General features: G+C 33.0%; 2 protein-coding genes across 2 annotated transcripts; both read left to right on the top strand.

Annotated features, from left to right (window-relative positions):
* The first annotated feature begins 652 nt into the window (after positions 1-652).
* Positions 653-3,194, top strand: LOC102591904 (putative phytosulfokines 6). Its single transcript, XM_006349020.2, has 3 exons — positions 653-820; positions 2,657-2,733; positions 2,831-3,194. The coding sequence occupies exons 1-3, from the start codon at positions 724-726 to the stop codon at positions 2,951-2,953; spliced, it is 297 nt and encodes a 98-aa protein (XP_006349082.1). The 5' UTR covers positions 653-723; the 3' UTR covers positions 2,954-3,194.
* Positions 3,195-5,728: 2,534 nt separating this feature from the next.
* On the top strand, positions 5,729-15,630 carry LOC102591560 (protein TIC 100). Its single transcript, XM_006349019.2, has 11 exons — positions 5,729-6,449; positions 10,000-10,071; positions 10,209-10,298; positions 10,386-10,559; positions 10,938-11,028; positions 12,102-12,167; positions 12,243-12,309; positions 12,468-12,571; positions 12,677-12,803; positions 13,872-14,602; positions 15,079-15,630. The coding sequence occupies exons 1-11, from the start codon at positions 5,791-5,793 to the stop codon at positions 15,397-15,399; spliced, it is 2,502 nt and encodes an 833-aa protein (XP_006349081.1). The 5' UTR covers positions 5,729-5,790; the 3' UTR covers positions 15,400-15,630.
* The last annotated feature ends 2,171 nt before the right edge of the window (positions 15,631-17,801 follow it).

The following is a 17,801-nucleotide window of genomic DNA, read 5'->3' as shown; positions in this document are numbered from 1 at the left end:
CTTCTGTCACATAAATTAGGATTGGGATGATTTTAAAATTTTAATTTTGGTTATACATTATAAAATAGCCGAAAAATTGAATGATATAATTTTTTTAAAAAATAACCGAATGAATTGTCCTATCGATAACCCTAATGTTACTTCTACTCTGTTTATTTTTACTTAAATTTAGAAAGATATGCTTCATTTCTACCCTCAATCTTATCGCTACATTTATTTGCTATTTAAAATTGAAATTAAAAAGACAAATGACAAATAAGTTTCTATATTAGCTCACTTATGAGCAAAATATATTATAACAATCTTTACTATTTTTATAACAATACATAAACTATACTCCCTCCGTCCCATATTAGATGGGCACTTCCAACTTTACACGGTGATTAAGAAATCATTAATACATTGGAAGACTTCACCATTTTGCCCTTTGTTTATATCAATGCACATTGAAATGAGTTACAAAAAATACACATACAATATAGGAATGGTCATATTATCTTTACTAGTATATATATATATATATATATAATATATATATACATACATACTTGGGCACACTAAATAATTAATTAAGGTATTTCTATGTCTACAATACCATGGGAATATTAATCCACCTTTTTATATGTATATATATATACTTGACATACTTCTCCATAACACAACCAGCAAAACCCAACAAAGTTCCTTTTCCCCTCTCACACACAAATTATTAGAACCAAAAATATGATGAAGCAAAATGTATATTTTCTGCTACTTCTCCTTGTTTCCATGATCATATTTTCACAAGCATCTAGTCGTTTTTTAGCAAACAATCTGCAAGGTAATTATATGAATAATTTTCATAATTATATGTTTTTTTGTCTATCTAATTAAGTTCCGATTTTTAGAGTTATTCGATATTTGTGTTGATGAGCATATAGCGTATACTAGATGAATTAAGGGTCGTTTGGTTGTTGGTTTTATTTGAAGGTGAGTTATGCAAGTACTAAATTCTGCATAAGTAATACCATGTTTGGTAGCTGGTTAGGAGGTGAATTGTAAATGTATAAAATTATTATGGTGTTTGGTTTGTAATTTAGAAATCTGCATAACTAATATATACATGTATAAGTTATGACAGAATCTATGTATTTATATATGCAGGATAAAAGGGAGAATAATTAATATATGTATAATTAATACCTGCATAAAATGATACACAAATTCTCTTATAACTATTCACTACTTTATGAATATCTACATAACTCTAATTCAGCGAGTCCGGAGCCTAAAGGGCAAAAAAAATGGTCAAAAATTCCAAAAGGGCACATCACTTTTATTTAGCCAAAAGGGCAAAATCGCTGCGTCAGCAGCGATTTTCCTCTGACAAAATGACGAAATCGCTGCCACAGCAGCGATTTTGTAAAAAAAATTTTTTTTTTTTAAAATTAAAAATCGACTGCTTTTTTTTCTTTAAAAAAACTAAAACAACACATCAAAAAAAATTAACCAAAAGGGCTTCTGACAAAACAAAGAATATACATCTCATGTACACAAAACAATGCTTCACTACTGTTGATATACATCTCATGTACATAAAAGAACATTAAATTCAGAAAAAAACTTTTTTAAAAAAATTCTTAACCAAAATTCGCTGCTATAGCAGCAATTTTGAAAGTTAAAAAAAAAGTTTTTTTTTTTTGAGAAAATATGCAGCGATTTTTTATTTTTGTTTTTGTCAGAAAGCCCCTTTTTGGTTAATTTTTTTTTTTTGATGTGTTGTTTTAGTTTTTTTTAAAGAAAAAAAAAGCAGCGATTTTTAATTTTAAAAAAAAAATATTTTTTTTTTTACAAAAATCGCTGCCACAGCAGCGATTTTTTAATAAAAAAATAATTTTTATTTATTTTTTTTTAGACGAAAATCGCTGCCAGGGCAGCGATTTTGTCATTTTGTCAGAGAAAAATCGCTGCTGACGCAGCGATTTTGCCCTTTTGGCTAAAATAAAAAGTGATGTACCCTTTTGAAATTTTTGACCATTTTTTTAGCCCTTTAGGCTCTGGACTCCTAATTCAGCTACCAAAAAGTTGGTTTTCCATGATATAATTATCGTTGAAGTTTTATTACCTAGCTAGTGTATTATGAAATTCCAAGCAATAGCTTTTCTTTTTAAAAACAAATAACACATTATGTTCGAAAAGTGGTCAGTAAACGTTATTTTTAATATGGATTAGTTGACGAAGTCCGCACAAGTTGACTTAAATGCCACCACAAAGAAAATAGTTTAAGTTAAATGCACGCATTCTCATGTTAATAACTTTTACACTATGATCAAATCATTTAAAGTATATATCTATAGATAAGTTTGAGAAATTTGTATTCTTGAAAATAAGATAAATTATCTACTACAGTAGTAAGTGACAAGGGTTTATCAGAAAATAATCTCACTATCCTATAAAAATAGGAATAAAATCAACGTATATTCTACCATCTTTAGATCCCACTGAATATGTCATTATAGTTATTATATCAGCTAATAGTAAGGATGAATTAGATTGCATGTATAAATTAAAAGTTTCTTGTAACTAAAACTTAAACTAAAGAAATTATATTATATTGTACTTATATTATAAAGCTTGGTTGATGAGTAAATTAAACAAAAGTTTTGAATGATTGCAGTGGAAGAGGAAGCAAAGCTGCCTAAAAGAGCCAATGATGGAGACTCAATTGACAAGATGGGAACTATTAATTTAAATGTAATTTTCTAGCCTTTTTCTTCTTCTAATTATTTCAACTTTCATACTTTTTAGTAATTATATATTTATTGTGTTATTTTTTTGCAATTTTGTGTAGAGGTTGATGGGACTAGAGGAATATTCATGTGAGGATAAAAATGATCAAGAATGTATTAAGAGAAGAGTTCTTGAAGAAGCTCACTTGGACTACATCTACACTCAACACCATAATCACCCTTAATTATTAGAGATTATTACTTATATATATATATATATTTCAAGGATTAATTAATATCAAGGCAGCCTTCGAGCGACGCGGATTCGAGCTGTGGAAGCAACCATTAATAGTTATATTGTATTATGATATAGATTTGTCTACATTACATAAGGCCCTTCCCTGAATCATGTATAAATATCAATTGCTTTGTGTACTAGACAACCCTTTTTAAGAATTAATTAATATGTAGCCTTTTTAATTAATATCACACAATAATGTTTATGCTTTTTTTCTTCTTCTTTCTAGTGTATTTGTTCTCTCAGAATTATTTTCCACAAAGAGAAAGGGCTAATTGGGCTTATGCAATTTCGTTTATTTAGGGATTTTTCGCAAATAGTCACTATAACAAATTTAATTATGCTTCATAGCTATAGTTTGTATATTTATGGGATGTAGCTACAGTTTAAGTTGCCTCATTTGTATAATTCGCGGGTACGTTTGTATAATTGAGCTATTTTTTTTTTGTATAAAGTTGAAATAACGAATTTATACAAACACAAACATCTGAACTTTAAAAAGTTATACAAATTATATTATACAAAATTACATTATACAAAAGTTATACAAGTTATATTATACAAATTCCGAATTATACAAACGTGCGAATTATACAAACTCGAAAACCCAGCCCACGTATTATCACTGAATGTTGGTCGCGAATGGTAATTAACTAAAACTATAGCTATGATGACTAATTGTGCCAGCCATGCAATTCGTACTGCATGGCGATATTACTCTACCACTCTATTATGGATTTCTGACCACATTCTCCATAGGGCCCTGATAAAAAAAGGAAATAAAAAGAAACAAACAGCTACCATGTAATTTCCTTAACTTAGTATATAGAATATAGGACTACTTGATTCATATGTAGCCCATGGTTGTTGCCTATAGGGATTATGTTTAGCATTTATTTGTTTCATTTTATGTGATATGGTTATTACTTACAAAATTAAAGGAGTTTTATTTTCATTTTACAATAACTTTAAAAGAAATTAAGTAATTAATTATTTGTCACAATTCATCAAGTTCAAAATATAAAGCTATTTTAAATAATTACAAAATATAATTATAGTTTACATTTTTATAATAAATATACGTTAATACATGTATTTTAAAATTGTAGACACAATGTTTGTATACACACACATATTGTAAGTACGCTATCAGTGTATATACATTTGTATATTTAATGTATCGATGTGTATATATTGATATTGTATGCATGTGCATATGGTGTGTATTCTATAATTTGACCCAAAAAAATACTACTGCATTTTGAAAAAAAGAAGGTATGATTAGTTTTTGCAACAAAAAAAAAAATCTTGCTTATTTATGAAATTTCCTCCTTGCTATATTCTTGTTTTTCCAATGGGCCGGGAGTGCTTGTTGATTGACTAATGGGCTTATCAAGCTTTAGAAAAAGGGCAATAATGTCTTGTTTGTGTAAAAATTGAGTGGGCCGGGCTTGCTACTTTTGGAACGGATTCAAAGTTTAGCCATCGTTTAAAATGCAAAAATAAAAGGAAAAACTACATAAATGGGTCATAAAACTCAAACTAATTACATGTTCATACCCCAATGCAAAGTACTTCAAGAAATATCCATTCTCTCAAAAAAATTACACTACATACCCCACATTGATTAAGGCTGATATTTTTCGCTTAATTGATACTGAATATGTATCATATACTGTATTGGTATCATTAAAGCTGATAATTTCACTTAAGTGATATTAAATCAGTATATATATACTGTATTGGTATCATTAATGTTTCTTGTTCAGAAATTACTTATTAATCAATGATAAAAGCACCAAACTAGCTAATGTGCATATGTTATTCTATAGAAAAACCCACACTTAATCACTCAAAATGCTAAAAATTAGAAATGCAAGTAATTTATGAATTGCATTTATTAATCAAGATTCAACAAAAAGGAAGATTAAGAGGCTGTTTGGATTAACTTAAAAGTTGGTCAAATATATTTTTAAGTCAGTTTTTAACTATTGGAAGTGTTTGATAAATATTAAAGTATAATAAGTTAGGAAGTGTTTGACAATGTAAATAATGATTTAAAATAAATCAAAAACCAAAAGTAGGTCTCCCTTTAATTTTTTTTCTTTTTTTTTAACTTAAAAACTACTTTTTAAGTCAATCCAAACAGACTCTCAAATCTTAACTCTACACCTTTTTAATTATTATTTTGTATTTTAACTATATGTCTTTTATTTTCTAATCTAATTAATAAAAAGAGAGACCTTGATGCAAATTATTAGTTTCGTTCCTGAACTATTGATAACCTTAAAAATATTCCTCTATTTGATTAACTAAACTTAGATACACTTCCAATAAGCAACATTACATAGCAAGTGGTCTCAAACTCTAGTAAAAGTATGAAACTCTTAATAAAAAGCCAAAAGACGTGTTGAAAACACCCCTAAACTTGACAAGAATTTAGAAGTGTATTTCACTCATATTGCCAGGTCGAAAATGTATTTAAGTTTAATTAGTTAAGTAAAAGATTATCAATAATTTAGAAATGAAACTAATAATTTACGTTTAAAAGTGTTTTCAACCCTTTTGTAAAAATGATACTTCATATATATAGGCTAAACTTTAAATATGGTCCAAGAAAAATGGCTTAGCCCATCAATTTTGGACTGCAGCCTTGGTTGTACAATACATAATCCTACAGGTACAACCATTTATTGCATATATATAAACTATCGGAAGCAAAAAAATTCTCACACCTTATCTTCATCTTCTTCAGTCTTACTACTGTCTACTCTCTATTCTCCAATGGCGGAACCAAAAGAAGTTAACTCAAACAGTTTAGAAAATGAGCTCAACCCAGAAGAGGAATCCGACAAAGAAGAAGAAGATGACGAAGACGAAGAAGAAGCCGAAGAAATTGAAGAAGAACCTTCTTCGCCTTCTGAATCGGACGACTCGTCCGATTCTGAGTCGGAAACCGAAGAGGGTTTCCGACCAATTACTCGTCCAGGTGAACCGGACATAGATGATGAAGAAAATGTTACTCCAGAAGCAAATGTGAAGCGTTTTATGAGAATCCTCAATTCGAAAAGCAGGAAGAGGGAATTAGATGAGGAAGAAAAAGGGTATACTTATCATGAAGACTTGTTTGATTTTCCTTATGACCCGGAAAATTGGAGGGAAGAGGATTTGAAAGAGCTTTGGGGAGATGCTCCGATTGAGATGACGAAACCTGGTTGGGACCCAAATTGGGTTGATGAAGAAGAAGATGATATTATTGCAGAAGAAATTAAAGCGGGTCGCGACCCACCAATTGCCCCGTTTTATGTACCGTATAGGAAGCCGTATCCTGTGATACCGGATAATAATTATGATATTTCCAATCCCAAATCTGTGATTGAAGAGTTTGATAGGATTGAGGAGTTCTTGAAATGGGTTAGCTTCATTTTTGCTGATGGTAGCACGTAAGTCTTTTGCTCTGTGGTTTCGACTTTTTTTTTTGCCTTTTGCTTTATAGTTGAGGTAAAGATTGTTTTTTTCCTTACAAGAATGGTGAACTTTGAATATGAATATGATTGGTTATATGGTTGTAGCTGCTCCTTGAGTTGAGAGTGGTAAGGCTTGTGTAGACTCTATCCTCCCCAAAACACACTTGTGGGATTACATTGGGTATGTTGTTGTTGTATATGGTATTGGAGCTGAATAATGGATAGTCTGCTAATGTAGAGGAGTTCTTAAAATGGGTTAGTTACATTTTTGCTGGTGGTAGCTGGTGGTGATCTTTTCAATTGTTTCGCTTTTGCTTTATTGGTTTGTATTTGCTTTACAATTGAGGTAAAGATTGTTTTTTTTCCCCTCCAAGAATGGTGAACTTTGGATATGACTATAGTTGGCTGAATGGTTTTAGCTGTTAGTGTTACTGTTTATAATCATAGGCATTGAAGCTGAATAGTGGATTGTGTGCTTGTATTCTTTGTGCTAATGTAGAGAAGTTCTTTAAATGGGTTAGTACAGTTTTGCTGATGGTAGCTCGTGAGTCTTTTGATCTTTCTTTTCGATTTTTCTGCCTTTGCTTAATAATGGGTTTTGTATTTGCTTTACTAAAGATTGTTTTTTTCATGTTACCTTTCTCAAAAAAAAGATTGTTTTTTTCCCTACAAGAATGGTGCACTTTGGATATAAATATAATTGGCTATATGGTTTTAGATGTTAGTGTTACTTTCATAATTATAGGCATTGGAGCTGAATAGTGGATTGTGTGCTTGTATTCTCTGTGCTAATGTGGAGGAGTTCTTGAAATGGGTTATCTACATTTTTGCTGGTGGTAGCTCATGAGTCTTTTGCTCTTTTTTTCCCCCTTTTGCTTAATGGGTTTCGTATTTGCTTTATAATTGAGGTAAATATTATTTTTTTCCCTTACAAGAATGGTGAACTTTGAATATGAATATAATCGGCTATGTGGCTTTAGGCCTTTAGCTGCTCCTGGAGTTGAGGGTCTATCGGAGACATCGTTTCTAGGGGTAAGGTCTGCGTACATTCTACCCTCCCCAGAACCCCACTTGTGGAGTTGTGGGATTATACTGGGTATGTTTTTGTTATTGTTGTATATGGGTTTTAGCTGCTAGTGTTACTATTCATAATCATAGGCACTGCGGAGCTGAATAGTAGATTGTGTGCTTGTATTCTCTGTGTTAATGTGGAGGAGTTCTTGAAATGGGTTATCTACATTTTTGCTGGTGGTAGCTCATGTAGTCTTTTGCTCTTTTTTTCCCCCTTTTTGCTTAATGGGTTTCGTATTTGCTTTATAATTGAGGTAAATATTATTTTTTCCCTTACAAGAATGGTGAACTTTGAATATGAATATAATCGGCTATGTGGCTTTAGGCCTTTAGCTGCTCCTGGAGTTGAGGGTCTATCGGAGACATCGTTTCTAGGGGTAAGGTCTGCGTACATTCTACCCTCCCCAGACCCCACTTGTGGAGTTGTGGGATTATACTGGGTATGTTATTGTTATTGTTGTATATGGTTTTAGCTGCTAGTGTTACTATTCATAATCATAGGCACTGCGGAGCTGAATAGTAGATTGTGTGCTTGTATTCTCTGTGTTAATGTGGAGGAGTTCTTTTCCCAAGCTAAAATTGGTTGTGTGCTATAGTTTTCAAGTGACATTGACCAACACTGTTCCTATATAGCTTAGGTTCAGTCATTTCCATACTCTAATGTAGTGTCTAGTTAATCGTCTTCCAATTTCACTCCACAAATTTGGTGAAAGTAAATCTTGAATAGAGAAATTGGATGTGAATGGCATGGAGGAGATTTTTCATAGTAAGCAGAGCTTGTAGTTGGAATTTGGAGATTTTTATTTCCTCAGCTAAAGAAACCTGAGTACTAATCCTAATATGTTAAAAATTCTCTGTTATGCTTATACTTTCTATCAAATGCTATATGTAACTTGGGATAAAGAGGAAGGATTAGAGGAGTCTAAGTAAAAGTCATTACGTATCATCCATTTCCCAAGTTTGGTAATGGAATAAATAGGAAATTGGAAAAACAGCGGGGAAGCTGGGTACTTTTTGTTAAAGGTTGTGTTTTCTTTTGGTGAAGCTCTCATTTATAGGGTGTTAAAGATGTGAAGCTTTGGAATATGGTTTAAACTAGAATAGGTCTTCATAATGAAGCCTAACTCCTAAATGAACAATTGGAATATAACTTGGTGTCTAATTGAAAGAAGTAAATGATAAATTTGATTGAAACAGAAAAAACAACTTAGTATCTTAAACTGGTAGAACACTTCTCATATCAAAGTAGGTGATTTCTGATTATTACTCCCTCCGGTCCAAAATAAGTGATTTTTTGGGATGTGGTACACCCCTTAAGAAAGTTAATTAATTACACTAGTCAAAGTTTTTTTGACAATAAATTACCCTTTTGCTTTACCCAAACTCTTCTTAAAAGTAGGGATTTGAAAACCCCACTAGAGAGGAGTAACTAGAAAAAATAATTAATAACCTCTATGGACTTTGTAAAGTTTATTTATTTTGGACCAAAGAAAAAGTGTTAGAAATTCACTTATTTTGGACTCAAGGGAGTATATTTTTGGACATGTTCAATAATTATGATTAACACATCTGCAAGTTTACAGCCCTGTTCATTCTTTGCTGACACAATCAGAATCCTTTTACTGTTGGTTTAAAGAGTGCATCATTTTGAAGGATCCCATCTGTGGCTATGTGTTCATAAGATGCTAGGTATCAGATGGTCAGATTAATATCATTTTTTTTCTTGGATTATCTCTAGTGTTGGATTTATTTTTTAATTCTTTTGGCTGAGGATATTCATTTGAGTAAATTCTAACTTTAGATTTATCACTTTGTGTATTTGTTTACATCATTGTTTTCCAAAGCGTGCATTTTATTGTCATTTATATCACTTCCTCAAAAAACTTAATGTTCTTTTTCATAGATAATCAAGGTAGGTCTCATGGACCATTTCCAAACTTTGGTCCATCCATATTCTTTCTAAGGTTGATGTTTTGTAATTTTGACCTTCCAACTTTGCAATATTGAGAAACATGAAAGATGTCCTTTTACTTTATTCTTTTGAAAGTATATATCTCGTTGCATCTTTGTTAGGCCTTCAACTTTGGGTTTTATATGTACTACATGTTTACATGCCTGCATTACCGTACTGATATTTGGAATTGTTTGCCTATTCGTGTTGGCATCCTGTATAAACTAGGTTCTATTTTATTGCCATGTTCGCGGTTTCACTTTGTGTTTGGGAATACAATGTCTTTGTTAGGTTTTGCTTCCCCTTTTTGGGATCTCTTGTCAAATTAATGTTGTCTTATGTCTTACTACTCCAAACTCCAGTAAATATATGCTTTATTAATGTTAAGCAATGCTAATGTGACAATAAATTGCTACCATTTGGTCACGGTTTAGCTTTTCTTCCTTTTTCTTCTTGGTTTTAGATGATGTTATCAGTAAAGAGGATGACCTTTTATGTTTGAAGGTATGAAGGCACTGTTTGGGATGACTTGGCACATGGAAAAGGTGTTTATGTTGCTGAGCAAGGGCTGGTCAGGTTTGTCAGTATTATTTTTACTAGTTGTCACTTTACCATTTGCTTGGCGTGTTTAATTTATATTACGTTGTTTGTCAGGATTTCTTTACCTTTACGTCTGCATCACATCATTTGATATTTCTTTTTGCTTCTCACAGGTATGAAGGTGAATGGCTTCAAAACAACATGGAAGGTCATGGAGTTGTTGAGGTTGAGATACCCCACATAGAACCCATCCCAGGATCCAAGTATGTTTACGCTCCAAAATGTTGCCCATAGATATTTTTTGCTTTGATGTTCTAGCTTTCGTATTAAGTAGTGTAATTGTTTCCCAGACTTGAAGCCAAGATGAGAGCTGAAGGCAAGATTATAAAGAGAGACTTCATGTCCCCAGAAGACAGAGAATGGCTGGAGAAGGATATTGAAGATACTGTGGAGCTAACAAGCGGAAGTTATGAAATTCCTTTCTATGAGAATGATGAATGGATCAGGCAATTCGGCAAGAAACCGTAAGTCTTACGTGCAAACTGAGAATTGATGGGTGTGGAAAATCTCGTCTGTTTGCGTTATTTATCTGAAGCGCAGCCTATGTTAGTTGCAACTGATACTGTGTCTCGTGCATGACTTGACTTTTGATATCTCTGTCATTGAACTATAGATGTTTTCCCCTTTAATTCCAGTAAAGTCTTTTTTATTATCGTGTTTTCTTAGTCAAACTCTGTAACGTGTAGAATTCTTTTAATTTGAGTGATGGATTAATCTATCCTTGTTCTCTTGCTAATCTACTGTTATCTCTACTATGTATAAAAAGGGTATAACTGGTGATTGTAACTCAAGGACACAAACTTACATGTTAAACTTGGTTAGTTATCATGTTCTTCTGTTAGGGAGAAGGGGCGATATCGCTATGCTGGCCAATGGAAGCATGGAAGAATGCATGGTTGCGGTTTATATGAAGTTAATGAACGCACAATTTATGTAAGTTCCTGTCAAACCTTCATTCTCGTGTTTGAGATCAGAAATTCATTTATCCAATAAGAAACTTTAACAAATTGCACAAGACTCTCATTCTCACTAGATAATCTCCAACCTTAAAGGAAAATCATGGCATATGATTTTGACATGAGGAGAATATATTTAACTCTTAAAAACAGAAAACCTTGTAATTTAAACAAGATATGAGTCAATGAACTTATCTGTAGTTCTTACTGCAAAATTTGTCCATCCTTTGCCCCACTGGTGGAAGTTAGGTTTGTCTCATAATGGTCGAGAAAAATCAAAGAATAACTTTCAAGAAAAGAGGCAGAAAACAGGGGGGAGAACTGGTGAAGAAGACAGTTTTTAAGCTAAACCTTGGTTCTCTCTCTCTCGGCTTATATAAGGTTGTATATGGGATATCTTCTGAGCAGTTTATTAGTATAGGTTGCTGAATATGAAGAAAAAGAACTCTAGAAACCCGATTCCCACTCCAGCTAATGGAAAAATGCCTCTGAATGATCGTAATCGTCGATAACCTGTGCTCGAGAGATAACCGTCCATACACTGATAAGGGATGTTCTGGGAGAACCTAACCCCCTTGGAGTTGGTTGTGCGGGAAACATCAAAAACTCATAAAAGCTTTACCACTAACAATACAATCAGCTTATAGTCCTCACATTATAGGAAAGGTCAAACAACTCATAAAAGCTTTACCACTAACAATTCAATCAGCTTATAGTCCTCACATTGAATTGAAAATACATAAAATTTAAGCTCCCAATAACTCATTAGCAGCAAGATTTATGACAAAAGCTAGTTACAGAAAATGACTCTTTTTCTTGTAATTTTTTTCAATAACTACTTCTAAAATTAAATAGAAGCGATAGTTTTAAGCTGACCATGGCAATATGAGCTCAAAGCTATGGAAGGAGGAGTCACATTCTGACTGTGTTCTCATAGACTCATCATTTCTGGTTTCAATTCAAGATTTTGATGCACATACATCTGTAGTGGCTTTGAGAATCTAGGCCCGATGACAGAGATCAAGTTAATGTTCTCATATTGTGGTGCAGGGTCGTTTTTATTTTGGAGAACATGTAGCGGGAGATACTTATGGATGTGATGCAGAAATTTCAGCGGTAATTTGAAGACTAAGCATATGCTGCTTAGGTTTTTAGCTGAAGCTTATGAAATATTTACAGCATTTATTTCAGATGCATGCAGGTATAGCAGAAGTTGCAGCTGCTAAGGCCCGGATGTTTATTAACAAGCCTGATGGAAGTATGTAGTGTTTTCTTATTTATCTGATTTATGTGCTTCCCCCCCGTGATTAGTTACACTCTCATCAACTTCCCCACTATTATCATCGTTCATGAACTTGTTGAGTTGGTTCAAGGGCTAATGACTTTTCTAAACCTACTTTGCCTGTTCCCTGGTAGTGGTGAGAGAAGAGAGAGGCCCCTATAGTGATCCTCAACATCCATATTTATATGAAGAAGATGATGTGTGGATGGCACCAGGTTTCATCAACCAGTTTTATGAAGTGAGTTGAAATCAAACTTCAGTCTGTTTATTATCTGTGCTGTTATAAAAACAACCAAACTTAACAGTTTTTTAAGGAAAGTTAACTGAGTCACTTGTTACGCAGGTTCCTGATTATTGGAAAGCATATACACATGACGTGGATGAAGAGAGAGAAATGTGGTTGAACTCATTTTACAAAGCTCCTTTGCGATTACCTATGCCTGCAGAGCTTGAACATTGGTGGTCCAAAGGTATGATTCTTTTAGTCATTCTATATCATCTATCAGGGATGGTCATGGGTAACTTTTGCCACAGATGTATGTTCATTGCTTCTAAATAGTCAACCTTCTGCTGTCAACATCATTGAGAAACATCTATGAACAGCCGTAGTAGTTTAAGGTTTTCTACCTTTTGATATTAGTGTGTCACAGATTATTGTTAAGTATGTTACAAGAAACACGTGTACTTCACAGTGCACAAATGCTGTGTGAGAAAGCTTGAACGGGGATTCTATTAGAAAGAATTTAGCTAAAAAAGAATGTGTTTGGTTTCCTATGTTTGAAACAGATGCTATATTCCTTTGTCTTGGGCAGAAAAAATGATTTCACTAAGAAAATCAAATGTCTGCTACCAAAACATGTAATTTATTATATTGTTTATCTGGCTTTCATAAGACTCTTATTACATCTATTTCATATTAGTTAGGCATAATACATAAACCGATGCTCAAACTTGGCCTTGGCTGGCAAGAAATCCCTCCAACTTTGAGTATACACATCTTGACCCTTCAACTTGTCTCCACTGTGTCAATTGAACACTCCAAACTTACAAAATGATCATCTAGACATCCCCGAAATTTATGCGTCACGTCAGCATTTGGTGTCCAGGAGACACAGTGGGGACGAGTTGGAGTGTTTAGTTGCCTGTTGAGACCAGGTTGAGGTGTTGAGTTGTGCACTCCCAAATTTGGAGTGCTTGCTTGCCAACTGATGCCAAGTTTGAGTGTGTGTTTATGTATTATGCCTTCATATCCCTTCACCTAAAACACTTGACACTTGCCTTAAATAATAAGTTTTCACTTCCAACAATTCGAATTAAAAATAAATGATTACTACTATACATCATTTCAAGTTTGATTTTTCTTTTCAACCAACTTAATTCGCCCACTGCTATGGATACTGAGTATCATAAAGTAGATATACCTGCAGTTAGTACTTCTCAGCACTTGTTTTTCTGTTCAAATTGTTTAAAACGACCTGATAACTAGTCTCTCTTCTGAAGCCCTTTAATTTGACTTACCTTTTATTCCCCTTTATTAGATGAAAAGCCGGAGTTTATTTTACTTAACAAGGAACCTGAGCCTGATCCTGAAGATCCTTCTAAACTCGTCTATACTGAAGATCCTGTCATCATGCACACTCCGACTGGAAGGGTTATCAACTATGTGGAAGATGATGAACATGGCGTACGATTGTTTTGGCAACCTCCTGTAAAAGAGGGTGAAGATGTCGATCCTGATAAAGTTGAATTCCTTCCCCTAGGATTTGACGAGTTTTATGGACGAGGTGGGACTGTCAAATCAGATAGTGTGTGGAAGCGGTTTGTTAACTCAGTGGAAAATGCATGCAAACCAATGTGTGACAAACTTCAGAAATGGACCGAAGAGAAGAAGAAAGCAGGTGAGATGAAGATAGAGCTGTTGAAAAAAGAGTTAGAATTAGCAGAAGCAGAATTGTCTCTAAAGGAAGCGTTGGAAGACATGGATGATGAATTAAAAAGAATGCAAGAAGAGGAGGAAAAGAAAGTTGCAATGGGAACCCAAGAAGAAGATGATATTGTACCTTCTGAATCAACAGATGAACTTGAGAAAACTTGGGCGGAAAATAAGGAAGATGAGGAGGAGGAAGACGAAGAGGAGGTTACTGCATCAAGTTTTGGATCTGCTGACAATCAAAGCTCAGCTAAAAGTGACAAGAAGGATAACAGATCTGGAAAGGCTCCGTTTGGAGCATCCTCTTTGTCATTTGCTGCCTGTAGCCTGGTTCCCACTGTAAGTTTGAAAATCACTTAAAGTTTGGTTAGCGAAGCTTCGTCTATAGAGATTATGTTACAGTTAGAATTAGTTTCCTAAAATGAATCTAAAAATGTTTATCATCTGAGCAGCAGCTTTGATAAACATCAGTGAATTATCATTAGCATCGCTCACCATATCACAATACATAATACTATCTTATCAAAAAGCTTATATCGAACATGCTGCAATATGAACATAGTTATTTGAGAAACTTGAGTAATGATGTCTGGAAAAAGATAGATGCTTTAAGGGATATCAGACAATATTCGTCTAAAAATGTTGTAGCAGCCGTGTCGGATCCTCCAAAGTACACTACTTTTGGAGGATCTGATATGGCAGCAAACGACATTTTTTGAGAGTCCGAGCAACATAGCTTTGCAACTATAGAATAAACAACATCCAGGTACTTTGGAAATTTTTTAACTTCATTACAATTTTCTTTTGGCTTGCAGGTGCCACCTAAGCTACAGCATACATTTACGGCTTGGAAGGGAAAGTTGAGTCCTAAACCATCATCTTTATTGTCCAACGCTCCATCTAATGTTCATGAATTTCCGAAGGAGCAACAGACTCCAGGCTCAATTAGCTTCCCTTATGCTGTTGCACAAAATGGAAGATTAAGAGCTGTTAGTCAAGCACAGATGCCAGAGAAGTATATCAGCAAGTCGCGTATCAGAAACCGCTCAAAGCAGAAATCGTCTTCACAAATCCAAGGATATCAAGAAGAGCTTTGCTTCAACATATTATCATTACACACACCATTACCTTTGTAGTGAAGCTAATTTTTCCTTCCTCTTCCTCATTCATTGATGAGCAAATTTGATCAATTTTGCAGTGCAGCGGCGAATTGTTTGATTCGAGCTAGGCATATCCATGTCATACATTTTTTACACCATGGTTGGTGATTGTAACATGGAATTGTTACTCTTTCTTTCATATGTAACATGTATTATTTTCATCACTAGTTGTTCTTATCATTGCAGTCCATATTGCTTGCACATTCATCTTTTTAGGATAATCAAGAGCTGAGTTTGTGTTTCAGGTCCGTAACAAAGGAGCTTTCATTAGTCGTTTGGTACTTGTTGGTGGGAGATGGGCGGTATTTCGTAAAATTAGTCGAGGTGTCTTGCATGTTGATTCGGACACCACAATTATAGAGATAAAAAAGATATATGAGCCACTACACACTTTTCTTCATGCCTAGCTAGTCTCATGAGAAGATTAAAAATTACAATTTGCATGATGATCTTACAACTAATGGGCTAATTTGAGCTTAATCTTATAATATATTTTTTTAGCGTTTTGAGTTTATATACATTTTCTACCGTCTATAAAAGAAAATTGTATATCATTAGGCCAACTTTACACATTTTAATAGGTAGTTTGGTTTGTTACAAAATCACATATTGAAGGAGGTTTACCTTTTTTTTCTTTTATTTCACATGTATTCGCATTGAAGTCTGATTAATTCTATTTTGTGATGATAAGTTTCACTTTTGAAGGTAGATCGCTTTTCACCGAAAAAAAAGGGAGGCTCACATGTGGTAGTTGAGTAACTAGATAGGTGCTTATGATGGGATGGATATAATTTTTCTCAGTTATAGATCGTGTGTATCTTATATAAATTAATAATTTCAAATTTCAAATTTGTCTTTAGATCTTGAAAGACGATAAATAAAACAAAAGATTTCGTCGGTTGTCCCTTTATAATATGATAGATGTTTAGTAAATGACTTTTTCCTCAACTCTCTCGCAACTTTTGGATTTTTTAGACTATAATCTGAAATTTTTAATGAGTTATCTAATATTATATAAATTATTATAAATGTCAAGCGATAATCTAATATTTTATACGTAAGGTTGAACAACGTACGAACAAATATTAGATTTATTTTTTCTTCTTAGCTAAAAGATAAACATCACACAAGTGGTGACAAGGAGTCTCTCCCTTCATTTTCCTCATAAATTTGGCATATTATGACATATTATGTCCCATGATGAATTTCATTTTGGACCACTAAAAAAAAAAAGACAACACAAAAATAAAAAAATAAAAAAGATAAAAAAATATAAGAAATAGTTCCTTCTCCAACATGCAAGTGTAATGAGATAAATTAACATGATTTGTCTTCTGGATGTCAATATTTTCAAACATCAATTATACATTAATCACATCATTAGAAGAAATAGTAAATAATAAATAATTGTTCTCTTTTCTAATGTATAGAAAAGAGATTATGTATCCTTTTTTCCTTTTCTAACATTTTACGTGAGACTTTGTTCATATTCATCCAACAATTTCCCCGTTAAACTAAATTTGCATGACTTATTCCCATTCATATGCTAATTTGAATGTTAATTATGTGTCGCTCAAGATTATTCGAGTATTTATGATCGACAAGCCCACATACTTCTTTTTTATTTATACATCTTCAAGCTACAGGAAAAAATAGTAATCAAGCTCAGAGATAGACAATGAAAATAAACATGGCTCTACACCATCCCTTGTTATTTCCATACTCGTTACACCAAATCAATAGCTCTAAGTAATTGATGGAATTAACAGACTCAACGATACTCTTAACATGATGTAATATTATCCAGTTTAGATTGAATCTGTATGTTTTTTTTCAAAAGACATCATTCCATTAAAATATTCAACATCTTATAATAAATAACTTATTTGCCTTTTCTACTTTTCGAGTAAAACTTTTTCAGACAGATTCAATATATTTTTACATTAACTTTAGAATTCATATTATTTAATTTTGTATAAACATCGTATACGAATAAATATTTCTCTTTTTTTCAAAAATTGCATGCCAAAAGACAAAAGGTCAATAATAGAAATCAAAATGAGAATAATGTGCTTAGGTTAAGATGATCAAGGCCAACCATATGGAAATATGCTAACCAACAATTTATCTACCATTACAAATGGACACATGATATTTTCCCAAAATAAGAGACATAAAGTGACAATTCACAACATTTTAGGGTACCTAAATGACAAAAAAGTATAAATTTGAGGGACCACTTCACTATTTCCTTCCAATAATTGCACCAAATGGTCGACATTTCATGTAATTATATTTCTCAAAATCCTAAATTTTAAAAATAATTAAGAAATCAAATTAATGGACAAATATTCACTTAGTTATATCCCCCCCCTTCC

Source organism: Solanum tuberosum, unplaced genomic scaffold (genome assembly GCF_000226075.1).
Source record: "Solanum tuberosum cultivar DM 1-3 516 R44 unplaced genomic scaffold, SolTub_3.0 scf00101, whole genome shotgun sequence".
Classification (NCBI taxonomy): domain Eukaryota; kingdom Viridiplantae; phylum Streptophyta; class Magnoliopsida; order Solanales; family Solanaceae; genus Solanum; species Solanum tuberosum.
The sequence above is the reverse complement of the archived record's forward strand: the minus strand, read 5'-3'. Positions and strand labels throughout refer to the sequence as shown.

What these genes read in the sequence shown, in the direction of transcription:
- LOC102591904 (XM_006349020.2), top strand. Translation starts at nt 724, where the DNA reads ATGATGAAGCAAAATGTATATTTTCTGCTACTTCTCCTTGTTTCCATG. An exon ending in TTTAGCAAACAATCTGCAAG is followed by an intron (nt 821 to 2,656) that starts GTAATTATATGA and finishes GAATGATTGCAG; the next exon opens with TGGAAGAGGAAGCAAAGCTG. An exon ending in TGGGAACTATTAATTTAAAT is followed by an intron (nt 2,734 to 2,830) that starts GTAATTTTCTAG and finishes AATTTTGTGTAG; the next exon opens with AGGTTGATGGGACTAGAGGA.
- LOC102591560 (XM_006349019.2), top strand. Translation starts at nt 5,791, where the DNA reads ATGGCGGAACCAAAAGAAGTTAACTCAAACAGTTTAGAAAATGAGCTC. An exon ending in GAACCCATCCCAGGATCCAA is followed by an intron (nt 10,299 to 10,385) that starts GTATGTTTACGC and finishes ATTGTTTCCCAG; the next exon opens with ACTTGAAGCCAAGATGAGAG. An exon ending in TGAACATTGGTGGTCCAAAG is followed by an intron (nt 12,804 to 13,871) that starts GTATGATTCTTT and finishes CCCCTTTATTAG; the next exon opens with ATGAAAAGCCGGAGTTTATT.